We start from the raw sequence: 14340 nt of genomic DNA, 5'->3' as shown, positions 1-14340 counted from the left end.
TTGCTAAGCTTCTTTGCAGGGTGTGCTGCTTGGAATGCTTGACTAGACTATAGACCGAGACCACACCTGTTTTACTGCTGATAGTGGAAAATGACAAGACCGAGCCTGAGGACTTTTACTGTGTATGGAGCGTCACTGACAGGTTTGGTAAGGATGGAAAAAATGTAATCGTGTACTAACAACCTCCCCAGTCAATGTAAAATTGTAGGTTTCAGTGATTGAACTAGTACAAGTACGGTGACTCATGAGGTAACCACTATATAAGACACATCTCTCAACATGGTTATGGTATGTCCCAAACACAACTGAGAGGAAAAAATGTGTCTTTAAGGTGTGGAATACATCAGATATGCAAGGGTGTGCACAATAAAATGTGAATAAAATAGTCTTACTTGAGTGTTGAAATGATGGACTTAATAGTGACTTGGCGTTTTCTTTTCAACAGCAGTTTTTGTTGTGAAATCAGGAAGTTGCGGGTGACAGATTGCAATGATCCTTAACCTTAAGTTATTGTTAATCTTTGAATTGATCAGTCCTTAACTCTACTGTTGCAAATGGTTACAGAGGAGGTTCTCTGGCTTTTTGACTTTGGGGCCCAATTTTCCTCAACAGAGGGGCCCAGGGCCCACTTAAATACAAATACTGTATTAGTTATCTTACTCTTCATTTTAATTGTATTCAGTATCTATACCTAAGCTACTTACAGTTTAAAACCTTGTCAAATGATATCAGCTCATGTGTTAATCACAATATTTATTATCAAGGCTTAAAAAAAAATACTAATCAAATGTACTGCAAACGAAGGGATTCATAAAAAACGTTGAAAAATACATTTACATACATTTACATTGTGCTAAAAATAAATACATTTAAACTAAATAAATAATTATGTTTCTTAAATAAACTCTCAATAAAATCAAATTGCAAATGAAAATACAGTCAGTGTGAGACCATAAAAAAATCATCTAGCTCCAGGAGAGACATATAAACATATGTTACGGCACACAAATACTTGAGTCTTGCAAAATGGGGTATCCGGTCCAAAGCTGCACCCATCAGGGCACCTTCTCCCAAGAGTGCTGCCTCATGTATCCAGCAGCAAACAACTTGTCAGGACAGGCAAGTTCCCCCGAACCTGAGCTTTTCTTTCAGAAATGAGACCAGTTCATCAATTCCGTATTTTAGGTTTCGGAGAACAGTGCGAAAAAGAGGCCCTTGGAAAATAAGCAAAGCTGGAGAGATAGGCAGCGGGAGGGGAATGCATCCGCCTTTGTTGAAAGCCAGGAGAAGAGAGCCCTCATAACTCTGGTAGCACCACAGAGCTAGCTAGTAGCCATAACAACAACACAACACTTCTTCATTATGCACCAATCAATGTTAGAGCAAGTAAGGTTGCATTCAGAACCCCCAGAAATTATGACCATCCAAATTCCAACGTAAACAAACAAATCATTCTCTATGTTCTGTATTGCTGCACTAATTATGACAATTTGATTGGATTTCTTATTTTGAATGCATTACTTGGATATAATTGAATTTATATAATTTATGTATTTAAATTGTTAGTCTGTACAACTTGAATGGCACATAATTCCAAAAAATATATATACTTTTTTTTTAGCAGTCAGTATTTTTATAGCAAATATATTATATTTTTTTTAATACTGTTTTAGGCACTATTTTTAAACTACTGATTTAGCACAAGTTAAAACAGGCCTGGGCAAATATTTTGACTAGGAGGCCACATTTAGAGAAATAAATGTGTCTGGTTGCCCGTATATCTATTTTTGGAACAATAATACAAAACCTCACAATAATGTTGAATAATAACGTTAAAACAGACCGCCTTAAAAAACGTAATGGAATTTAAAATGTTTCTAGGAACGATACAACACTGAATATTGACAAAATATGAATGTCACCCCCGCTTTTGATCGATATATTTTACAATCAAGTGAAACGCAACAAATATGCAACAAACAGTGAAATATGAACGCAAAGGGCACAAAATAAAACCACCTACAATCTGATATATCTGATATTTGCTGAATTCCCCCCAGGGATCAATAAAGTACTTTCTATTCTATATATCACTAAGCTTTAGAACTTTGTTGTGAAAATTTCCTTCGCGTCTGTGGAAACGCTTCCCACCCACAGTGCTTAGTGCCTCGTCTGAGCTGCTGTGACGTAGATGACCATAGTAACTAATTAGATAGCCATAGTAACTAATTAGATGACCATAGTAACTAATTAGATTACCATAGTAACTGGTATATCATTCATAAGTGCAGATTCCAACCATTGAAATACTTTGTATAGTTGAAGACTTACGGTCATTAGAAAACATCACTGCACATCATAATGGCAACTACAGTTTCCATCTTAAAGATCTAAAATAATTATTTGGGAATGTCCGGTGGGCCAGAAAAAAAAGCTCAACGGGCCGCATGTGGCCCCCGGGCCTTAATTTGCCGAGGTTTGAGTTAAAATGTAAAGGATACCCATACCTACTCATAAGTCCACCAAATGACAGCAGCCTCACAACAGTTTGTCACAGACTAAGCCAATCGATGGCAGCAAAGCTACATGTGCATTGCATTTCTATCATTTGTCCATGCTCTTCCTTATACAGGCTCTGATGACAGTCAACTCTCGACTCAGGGAGCTCTACCCGGACAGCGAAGAGTTGTTCGATATTGTCCTCATGACCAACAATCATGCCCAAGTTGGAGTGCGCCTCATTAACAGCATCAATCATTACGGTACGCTGGGTATTTTCTGTTTATACTCCTTCTTTTAAATGTTCCTGCTTTCTTGCCTGCAGATTTAACCATCGAGAGGTTCTGTATGACTGGAGGAAAAAGTCCAATAGGCTACTTGAAAGCCTACATGACCAACTTGTACCTTTCCAAAGATGCTGAGAAAGTGACAGAGGCCATCGAAGAAGGTGCTTTCACATTCAAAGAACAATCACTAATTACTAAAGATGTTCGATAATAGCTTTTTTGCCGATATTCCGATATTGTCCAACTCTTAATTACCGATTGCGATATCTACCGAAATACACAGTCGTGGAATTAAAACATTATTATGCCTAATTTTGTTGTGATGCCCCGCTGGATGCATTAAACATTGTAACCAGGTTTTCCAAAATATATCAACTCAAGTTATGGAAAAAAATGCCAACATGGCACTGCCATATTCATTATTGAAGTCACAAAGTGCATAATTTTTTTGTTCACATGCCTCAAAACAGCAGCTTGGAATTTGGGACATGAGGGAAACAGGTGGGCGGGGTTGGGGGTGGGGCTGTATATTGTAGCGTCAGTAAGAGTTAGTGCTGCAAGGGTTTCTGGGTATTTGTCCTGTAGTTTTACGGTGCGGATGTTCTCCCGAAATGTGTTTATTATTCTTGTTTGGTGTGGGTTCACAGTGTGGCACATATTTGTAACAGTGTTAAAGTTGTTTATACGGCCATCCTCAGTGTGACCTGTATGGCTGTTGACCAAATATGCCTTGCATTCACTAGTGCAGGGGTCACCAACGCGGTGCCCATGGGCACCAGGTAGCCCGTAAGGACCAGATGAGTAGCCTGCTGGCCTGTTCTAAAAATAACTCAAATAAAAGCACTTACCAGTGAGCTGCCTCTATTTTTTACATTTTATTTATTTACTAGCAAGCTGGTTTCGCTTTGCTTGACATTTTTAATTCTAAGAGAGACGAAACTCAAATAGAATTTGAAAATCCAAGAAAATATTTTAAAGACTTGGTCTTCACTTGTTTAGTAAATTCATATATTTTTTTACTTTGCTTCTTATAACTTTCAGAAAGACAATTTTAGAGAAAAAATACAACCTTAAAAATGATAGGATTTTTAAACACATATACCTTTTACCTTCTGAATTCCTTTCTCTTCTTTCCTGACAATTTAAGTCAATATTCAAGTATTTTTTTGAATTATTATTGTAAAGAATAATAAATACATTTTTATTGAATTCTTCATTTTAGCTTCTGTTTTTTCGACGAAGAATATTTGTGAAATATTTCTTCAAACTTATGATTAAAATTTAAAAAAAATTATTCTGGAAAATCTAGAAAATCTGTAGAATCAAATTTAAATCTTATTTCAAAGTCTTTTGAATTTATTTAAAATTTTATTGTTCTGGAAAATCTAGAAGAAATAATGATTTGTCTTTGTTAGAAATATAGCTTGGTCCAATTTGTTTTATATTCTAGCAAAGTGCAGATTGGATTTTAACCTATTTAAAACATGTCATCAAAATTCTTAAATTAATCTTAATTAGGAAAAATTACTAATGATGTTCCATAAATTCTTTTTTTAATTTTTTCAAAAAGATTCGAATTAGCTTCATTGTTTTTGGTTGAATTTTGGATTTTAAAGAGTCGAAATTGAAGATAAACTGTTTCAAAATGTCATTTACATTTTTTTGTCTTTTCTCCTCTCTTAAACCGTTCAATTAAGTGTTTTATTCATCATTTATTCTCTACAAAAAAATCTTCCATAAAAGGAAAAAAAATGTACGATGGAATGACAGACAGAAATACCCATTTTCTCTCTCTCTCTCTCTCTCTCTCTCTCTCTCTCTCCCTCTCTTTATATATATATATATATATATATATATATATATAATATATATATATATATATATATATATATATATATATATTTATTGAAGATAAATATATATATAAAAATGGGTATTTATTGAAGATATATATATATATATATATATATATATATATATATATATATAATGGGTATTTCTGTCTGTCATTCCATCGTACATTTTTTTTCCTTTTACGGAAGGTTTTTTGTAGAAAATAAATGATAAAAAAAACCACTTCATTGAACGGTTTAGAAAAGGAAAAAAACACGAAAAAAATTTAAATACAATTTTGGAATTGAAGATAAACTACGTTTCAAAATTGTATTTAAATTTTTTTCGTGTTTTCTACTCTTTTTAAACCGTTCAATTAAGTGTTTTTTTTCATCATTTATTCTCCACAAAAAACCTTCCGTAAAAGGAAAACATTTTACGATGGAATGATAGACAGAAATACCCATTTTTTATATATATATAGATTTATTTATTAAAGGTAAATTGAGAAAATTGGCTATTTCTGGCAATCTATTTAAGTGTGTATCAAACTGGTAGCCCTTCGCATTAATCAGTACCCAAGAAGTAGCTCTTGGTTTCAAAAAGGTTGTTGACCCCTGCACTAGTGTGTGTGAAAAGCCGTATATATTATGTAATTGGGCCAGCACTCAAAGGCAGTGCCTTTAAGGTTTATTGGCGCTGTGTACTTCTCCCTACGTCCGTGTACAGCAGCGTTTTAAAAAGTCATACATTTTATTTTTTTAAACCGATACCGATAATTTCCGATATTACAATTTAAACCATTTATCGGCTGATAATATCGGCAGTCCGATATTATCTGACATCTCTACTCGTTACACTTTTCATAACTGAGCTTTTCTTTGAACCCTTCAGGCATCGCGGCGGCCACCATGTTTTCGGCAGAGACTGAGAACGAGCTTTGCGACACGCAGCTGAGGGTGGCGTTCGATGGCGACGCCGTCCTCTTCTCGGATGAGTCCGAGATCATTGTGAAGAAGCACGGCCTGGACTCGTTCTTTGAGCATGAGAAGAAGTTTGAGAACCTGCCGCTTACTCAGGTACTTCTTGGAACATATTGTAATGCCACTACAATGCTGTACACTTGTACTGAAAACAGTACAATTCCAGGCTTTCATTATAAAATTGTAATACAGATGAAGTGAACACAAAGTTGTTCATTAATGCACATTGGTTTTGAAGTTGTTCTAAAATCAAAACAAGTTTTCCTATTAGAATCTGTTCCGGGGTCAAACTGAAACCACTATTACTGTAACTGTACAGGCAATGTTTTTAAGTAACAATGCCATGCAAATGTAATAAGATTTAAATTAGCAGAGCAATACTGTCTCCTAGTGATGCTTTGTAGGTGTAATTTATTTATTTGTATATACTTTAAAGGCCTACTGAAATGAGATTTTCTTATTTAAACGGAGATAGCAGGTCCATTCTATGTGTCATACTTGATCATTTCGCGATATTGCCATATTTCTGCTGAAAGGATTTAGTAGAGAACATCGATGATAAAGTTCGCAACTTTTGGTGCTGATAAAAAATAGCCTTTCCTTTACCGGAAATCACAGACGATGACGTCACAAGGGCGAGGGCTCCTCACGTCCTCACACTGTTTATAATGGGAGCCTCCAGCAGCAAGAGCTATTCGGACCGAGAAAACGACAATTTCTTCATTCATTTGAGCGAGGATGAAAGATTCGTGGATGATGATATTGATAGCGAAGGACTAGAAAAAAATAAAAAATAAAGTAAAAGAAAAAAAGGCGATTGCATTGGGACAGATTCAGATGTTTCTAGACACATTTACTAGGATAATTCTGGGAAATCCCTTATCTTTCTATTGTGTTGATAGTGTTTTAGTGAGATTAAATAGTACCTGATAGTCGGAGGGGTGTGTCCACGGGTGTCTTGAGGCCAGTCTCTGAGGCAAGTCGACGGCAGCTGCATGGACGGCGCAAGCTCAGCTGATCTCCGGTAAGAGGCGACTTTTTACCACAATTTTCCCACCGAAACCTGCCGGTTGACAACTGGTCGGGAACCATGTTCGCTTGACCGCTCTGATCCATTGTAAAGCTTCACCTCCGGGAATTTTAAAGAAGGAATCACCGTGTGTTTGTGTGGCTAAAGGCTAAAGCTTCCCAACTCCATCTTTCTACTTTCACTTCTCCATTATTAATTGAACAAATTGCAAAAGATTCAGCAACACAGATGTCCAGAATCCTGTGTAATTGCGCGATGAAAAGAGACGACTTTTAGCCGCAACCCGGGACGTCACGCGCACGTGTCATCATTCCGCGACGTTTTCAACAAGAAACTCCGCAGGAAATTTAAAATCGTAATTTAGTAAACTAAACCGGCCGTATTGGCATGTGTTGCAACGTTAATATTTCATCATTGATATATAAACTATCAGACTGTGTGGTCGGTAGTAGTGGCTTTCAGTAGGCCTTTAAACTGTTGTTCAATCTTTCCTATGTCACATTTCTGGTTTTAGGGTTGTAATCACACTTTTCTCTTTTGTCAATAATATTGATACAGTTACCTCAACATGAGAGCATTCTGAGATAAAATCTGTCTCTCAGCTATTCGTTATGCCTTAAGTTTTGAGCAAAAACTTGAGTTACACGCATTAGTTAGAAAAGCAAATGTCACAGTGAACCACATAAGGGCTGCCCACAACATTTGTTCTTAATGGTAGTGTTAGCTTATCGCTAGAAATGAACGTAACTTTTTTTTCCGAGCATAAAAAGGGAGAACGTGAATGTGAAGGAGGATGATATTTACTAAATTGCAGAAAGAAATCCTCCAACTTGGCGGAGCAAAATGAGCGTCTCACTGCTAGTATGCACCATACTGAAGCAGAATGAGTGTACCGCCAGCCAATAACGTTAAGTCAATACTTAAACAGTGGACAATTATCCATGAAAATATATAAAATCTTTTGATGGTGTGTTTTGACGGAGACGCAGCTAAAAGGAGATACTGTAAAAGTCTGCTTTCCTAGGTGAATGTTATATATTACTCCACTACATAATGTACTGTAGTCGTACATTCTATAGTGTTGTTTTATGCAATATTTCTTATCTTAAAGTTTATTTTTAAAAGCGTATTACATGTTAAAATTGTGTGGTTTGGGGTTGGGGAGCAAGCATTATTAAACGGATTTCATTTCATTTTGAGATTCAAGTATTTTGAGCTAAGACCTCCCTCTCAGAACCAATTAAGCTTTTTGGTTGAGGCACTACTGTAAAAGGAAATGTTTAATTCATTATTTGTTTCAACTTATCAACTTATGTTGTAATTAGGACATACATGGGAATAATGCAAAAAGGCAAATACATTTGAAGTAAGATTATACTCAGCCTTACAAATTCCACTGCATTGCTGTAGTTGGGCCTTTTCTACAGAAGACTTTCTTCCGCCGTCTGATTGGCTCTAATCTCCTCACCTTTTCGCTGCTTTATCGTACACTTTTCAGAGAAGGAGTGTCCTTTTTTCCCCCACATAGGGGCTAATATTAAAAAGTCAAGGCATTCGGGGCCATTTTGACAATGTTTCGTTTTCTAAAATAAATACTAAAACAAATATGTTTAATAGGGTTGTGAATCTTTGGGCACCTAACGATTGGATCTGAATCCGATTCCTGGGATGACAAATCCATTCAGAATCAATTTTTGATTCAAACTGATTCTTGCAGTGTTTTGTTTGGTACAATAATTATAATGCATCTTTTTCAAAACCGATTGCAGGTCAGAAAAGCTCCCTCTTGTAGCATTAAGATGACCTAAAACACATTTTAAAACATTGATTCCCATACTAAAAAAAAACCCCAAAAACGTTTTTGTTTTTAAATGAAAATTATGAATTTATTTGGAATAAGAATAGCAATTCGGATGCAAATAGATTCTTGTCTGCACCTCTAATATTTGAATACATAACTTCGTATCAGGTTTGTGTTGTAACTGACAGATTCCAGAAAACACAGAGTGAGATGTTCTACCTCTTGTGCGAAACACACATGCATAAAATGACTTAACACATTAAAATGACTAGTAAAACATTTAAAAACACAACAACCAACTTCTAAAACATTAAAAACGACTCCAAAACACATAAAATGACTCCGAAGAGATGCACAGTGACATCTAAAACGTAAATTACTACTAAAACACATAACAAGACTCCTAAAACACATAATAAGACTCCTAAAACACGTAAAAAACTCATAAAACACTTAAAATTACTCCTAAAAACACGTAAAAAGACTCCTCAAACAAATTAAAAACAGAATGAGGTGTTTGCATCCTTTGCGAGCACATACACTTGGTGGCCTTGAACAGTGAACGTGAATGGAAGACCTGAAGGATAAAATAATTTACGGGTGTGCATCATCAGTAGTGTTCCTCTGGATCACTGGGTGTTTCGGCCTTTAACACTATACACCCTCTCCAGAGGCGGCCAGCTACAGGATGATCAGACCTGAGCTTGCGACCCAAGTCCAATTAGCCATGAGAGTCACCTTGTTGGCAGACATATCAGGGGACTATGCATGGCAGGGGCGTCCGGTTCCCTGAGTCAGATTTTGTTCTGCCTGACCGCAGAAACGACAAAACATAGTATTAGTTATCACTATCAAAATATCCACTTTTTCTCATCACGTTACAACTTTATGTTATTTGTTTTTACTGTTTTTCGGTTTGATTTAATTTTGACTAAATGCCGTGGGCCAACAAAACTTGAGCTTGGAGCCACAATTGGCCCGTGGGCGACACTTTGGACATCCCTGCTTTAGGTCATGTACAGATAGCCAAAAATAGCCAAATCTATTAATTAATCAAACTGTTTAAACAACATTAGAAATGAATTTACAACAAGGGAATGTTTTAACTGATCAATGTATAGACGGAGTAGAGTGTTTCTCAAACTTTTTTCACCATCTCAGAAAACAATAGGCTGTCAAAGTACAACCAGAATGACCAACGTTAAAGTAAAGTAGCGGAGTTGGCCCAAGTATTCATTAAGAACAAGGCAAAGGTTTTATTTAACAAGTATACTTAATATTCTTGACCACCGTAACGTTATACACAGCTTAAATATTGTCTTTTAGTATAAGAAAATAAAACACTGTACTTAAATAATATATGAAATCTTTGGCATACCACTAGCTGGAGCCAAAGTTTGGGAATCACTGATGTAGTTTGATTACTCAACTTTATGTTACAATTTCAGGGCCCTCTTAAGGGCTTCCTGGAGGCTTTGGGGAAGCTCCAGAGGAAGTTCTACGCCAAGAATGAGCGCTTGAATTGTCCCATCAGGACCTTCCTGGTCACAGCTCGCAGCGCCGCCAGCTCGGGGGCTCGGGTCCTGAAGACCCTCCGCAGCTGGGGCCTGGAGATCGACGAGGCGCTCTTCCTGGCTGGAGCCCCTAAAGGGCCCCTCCTGCAGAAGATAAAGCCTCACATCTTCTTTGACGACCAGATGTTCCACATTGAGGGGGCCAAAGAGCTGGGCACCATCGCTGCTCACGTCCCCTACGGCATTGGACAGAAATACAATAGAGGAAAACTCATCGAGCAGCCCAAAAAGGAGTGATCTGCTCATGGACCGAGGATCAAATGAAAAAAAAAGGGTAAAGCATTAAAGTTGTACATCACCGTCAACTCAATTCGAAATTTGTATTTCACAAAGATGGAGACTTACTTTTGTATTTTCTATTTCTTTTTTAGCAAAAAAAAAAAAAAAAAAAAAAAAAATCACTTCTAAGTTTGAAGCCATACAGTGGAACCTCAAAAGTTGAACACATCCAAAAGAGGCTAGCCATATATTTATAGATAGATATACCTCAAACCATCTTCAGGATGCTGCTAACCTTGTCATACATCATCAGCTCAGTGAGTATCAAAACAGCATCAACATGTCACCTACCTTACAAGGTTAATAGTCATGGCATAGGAGAGAAGAGTAATGAAATCCATAGAAATGGAAATTACAAATGAGCAATACTAATAATTATTGACACAGACTTTACCGAGTCAATGGCATGTTGAATGGTAAATGGGTTGTACTTGTATAGCGCTTTTCTACCCCTTTTTAAGGAGCCCAAAGCGCTTTGACAGTATTTCCACATTCGCCCATTCACACACTGATGGCGGGAGCTGCCATGCAAGGCGCTCACCAGGATCCATCAGGAGCAAGGGTGAAGTGTCTTGCCCAATGACACAACGGACGTGATTAGGATGGTAGAAGGTGGGGATTGAACCAGTAACCCTCAGATTGCTGGCACAGCCACTCTACCAACTTCGCCACGCTGTCCCCGTGAACATACATTTGCTTTAATTAAAAAGCTCAAGATGTTTCTACGCTGCCAGCAATACCCATAAAAGGCCACTAGGTGACAGTATCACTGTGCAGAAACCTTCCTTTTCCCTCTCTGTTTTACCTTAGTATCATTACAGAGGGTGTCCTGTCTTTTTACACTTCATAGTAAAAATGCACCAAAACATGACTAGGACAGTTAATAACAGTTTTATGACATTTTAACCCTAGAACAGACTGTTACTGTGATTTATTTTTTTAACGTTGAAACCAGGCCTCTCCTAATTTGATTGTGTTCGATTTTGGAGGCGCCACTGTACCTTAAAGGCTGTATCTACACACTGTTACACTTCATAATATGCTACACTGTGTGATAGTATACAATGTCATACTACATTTTCTATCTTGTTTTACTCATTTTGCAGCACGTTTTTTATTGTAAGTTATTGCCATTGTGTTCATGCCTCATTTCTCCGTGCTTTGTTTACATCATTGCACTACCTCTGGAAAACTGCTGTCTCTACAAAATTACTCTTTCATATTGTCTTTTCATATACCAAGAATGTGGAAGAATCCTGAATTTTCAACCATAGGTTGAACGTTACTGCCAACACTCAGTCTATTTTTTAGATCATAATCACCATAATAACCATGTTTGTGCCTTTGTACTTGCACATATAATGGAACCCCAGTGACTTACTATTTTATATTGATTTATTAAAGCACATAAAATATTATCTAGACAACCTCTTTTTTGCTGAGTATTCTCTTGTGTATATGGAATGTTTATTTTATATGAAACTACTCTAATTGAATGGTATCTTCCATCTACTTGTGTTATTAAAGAAGTACTTGTATTTTTAGTATATAGGTTGTTGTTTTTTTATTACAACCTAACAAAATAACCAGGCTTTTTAATGCTTCTGTGCATGACAGATTGAATAATTGTACAATAAATGTAATTCTTATTGAAACTTACGGCCCCTCTCAAAAAAAACCCACGATGGATTAGATATTTAGATTTTATTTGACCTATTTTCTTTTGACGGTAGCCAATCATACCAATGATGTAACAAGTTTTTTTTTTAACAATTTTTATTTTTGGTTTATATTGTCTGTCTATCTGTGTTGGCCCTGCGATGAGGGGGTGACTTGTCCAGGGTGTACACCGCCTTCCGCCCGATTGTAGCTGAGATAGGCCCCAGCGCCCCCCGCGACCCCAAAAGGGAATAAGCGGTAGGAAATAGATGGATGGATGAATGGATTCTGTTGTGTATATGGAATGTTTATTTTATATGAAACTACTCTAATTGAATGGTATCTTCCATCTACTTGTGTTATTAAAGAAGTAGATGTATTTTTAATTTGTAGGTTTTTTTTTTTTATTACAACCTAACAAAATAACCAGGCTTTTTAATGCTTCTGTGCATGACAGATTGAATAATTGTACAATAAATGTAATACTTATTGAAACTTATGACCCCTCTCAAAAAAAAAAAAGAAACACGGATTAGATATTTTGATTTTATTTGACCTATTTTATTTTGGCGGTAGCCAAAACAAACAAATGATGTAACAAAAAGTATTTTAAGAATTTTTATTTTTGTTTTATATTGTCTGTCTATCTGTGTCGGCCCTGCGATGAGGTGGCGACTTGTCCAGGGTGTACGACGCCTTCCGCCCGGATGCAGCTGAGATAGGCTCCAGCATCCCCCCGCGACCTCAAAAGGGACAAGTGGTAGGAAATGGATGGATGGAGGGATACCCTAAAAATATTTACCTAAACTACTTGTTCATGCTTCATGTGTCCTTTCATGCACAGGAAACGTACAACCACTAGAGGGCGTTCTTTATTTACTATTAAAAAAAAACAAAAACACGTCTGCCTTTTATAGGTTATAACAGTGGTCGGCAACCCAAAATGTTGAAAGGCCATATTGGACCAAAAAAAAAAAATATGCCTTCAATCTATCTGGAGCCACAAAATAATAAAAGCCTTATACAAGTGTTACAGTGAAGGCAACACATGATGTGAGTGTGTATATTAGCCTACTATCAAAGGCTGACGCAAATCTTCGTTGACAGAAATGTTGTATTTTAATTTTTATTCGACACATTTTTGCAACAATCATTAGTAAAATCAAGGCTTCTCACAGGATGGGATAACTTATAGAAAGTACTGGCTTAAAATGGCCAAAGGTATAGATGTGTGTGTCCAAGTTAAAGGAAACAGTAGGCTGTCTTCTTCTAATGGACTTAATACTATCTTTGCAATCTGGGTAACGTTTGCTGTGGTCTGGAACAACACGGCACACAAACAACTACTAGAAATGCAGCCAATATTACTCACAGGTAATGTGTCATGAGACATGCAAATACAAATTAAATACACAGTGGACAAAAGTAAAGGAAATTAAATTAGCTCAAATATATTTACAAATGAGGCATAATAATCATTATGTACATGCAGCTAGCCTAAATAGCATGTTAGCATCAATTAGCTTGCAGTCATGGATTGACCAAATATGCCTAATGAGCACTCCAGCAAATCAATAAAATCAACAAAGCTCACCTTTTGTGCATTCAGGCACAGCATAAAACGTTTGGTGGGCAAAATGAAACAAAGGAGTGGCATGAAACACGTCTTTATGTGGCAGCATCGGAGAAAGTTATACATGTAAACAAACTACGATGAGTTCAAGGATCGCTGAATTTAGTAGGACTAAACGGTGCTTGCCAAATACTCTCATCGGTGGAGCATGTACAAACCCCGTTTCCATATGAGTTGGGAAATTGTGTTGGATGTAAATATAAACAGAATACAATGATTTGCAAATCCTTTTCAACCCATATTCAGTAGAATATGCTACAAAGACAATATATTTATTGTTCAAACTGAATTTTTTTTTTTGCAAATAATCATTGACTTTATAACCTGATGCCAGCAACACGTGACAATGAAATTGGGAAAGGTGGCAATGAATACTGATAAAGTTGAGAAATGCTCATCAAACACTTATTTGGAACATCCCACGGGTGTGCAGGCTAATTGGGAACAGGTGGGTGCCATGATTGGGTATAAAAACAGCTTCCCAAAAAAAATGCTCAGTCTTTCACAAGAAAGGATGGGGCGAGGTACACAACTGCATGATCAAATAGTCAAACAGTTTAAGAACAAAGTTTCTCAAAGTGCAATTGCAATACATTTAGAGATTTCAACATCTACGGTCCATAATATCATCAAAAGGTTCCGAGAATCTGGAGAAATCACTCCACATAAGCGGCATGGCCGGAAACCAACATTGAATGACCGTGACCTTCGATCCCTCAGACAGCACTGTATCAAAAAACGACATAAATCTCTAAAGGATAT

At 36.7% G+C, this 14340-nt stretch overlaps 1 protein-coding gene across 1 annotated transcript in view; it reads left to right on the top strand.

Moving 5' to 3' along the window:
- The window catches only part of LOC133542377 (cytosolic 5'-nucleotidase 1A-like), a 16782-nt gene extending 5069 nt beyond the window's left edge, over window positions 1–11713 (top strand). The window contains exons 3-6 of the mRNA XM_061886434.1: window positions 2633–2762; window positions 2825–2947; window positions 5514–5698; window positions 9882–11713. Coding sequence (XP_061742418.1) covers window positions 2633–2762; window positions 2825–2947; window positions 5514–5698; window positions 9882–10244 — 801 coding nt within the window. The 3' untranslated portion in view covers window positions 10245–11713. The remainder of the gene's footprint in view (window positions 1–2632; window positions 2763–2824; window positions 2948–5513; window positions 5699–9881) is intronic.
- Window positions 11714–14340: the final 2627 nt, after the last annotated feature.

The sequence above is a fragment of the Nerophis ophidion genome, linkage group LG24 (assembly GCF_033978795.1).
Source record: "Nerophis ophidion isolate RoL-2023_Sa linkage group LG24, RoL_Noph_v1.0, whole genome shotgun sequence".
NCBI lineage: Eukaryota > Metazoa > Chordata > Actinopteri > Syngnathiformes > Syngnathidae > Nerophis > Nerophis ophidion.
This window is presented reverse-complemented; position numbering and strand designations above follow the sequence as displayed.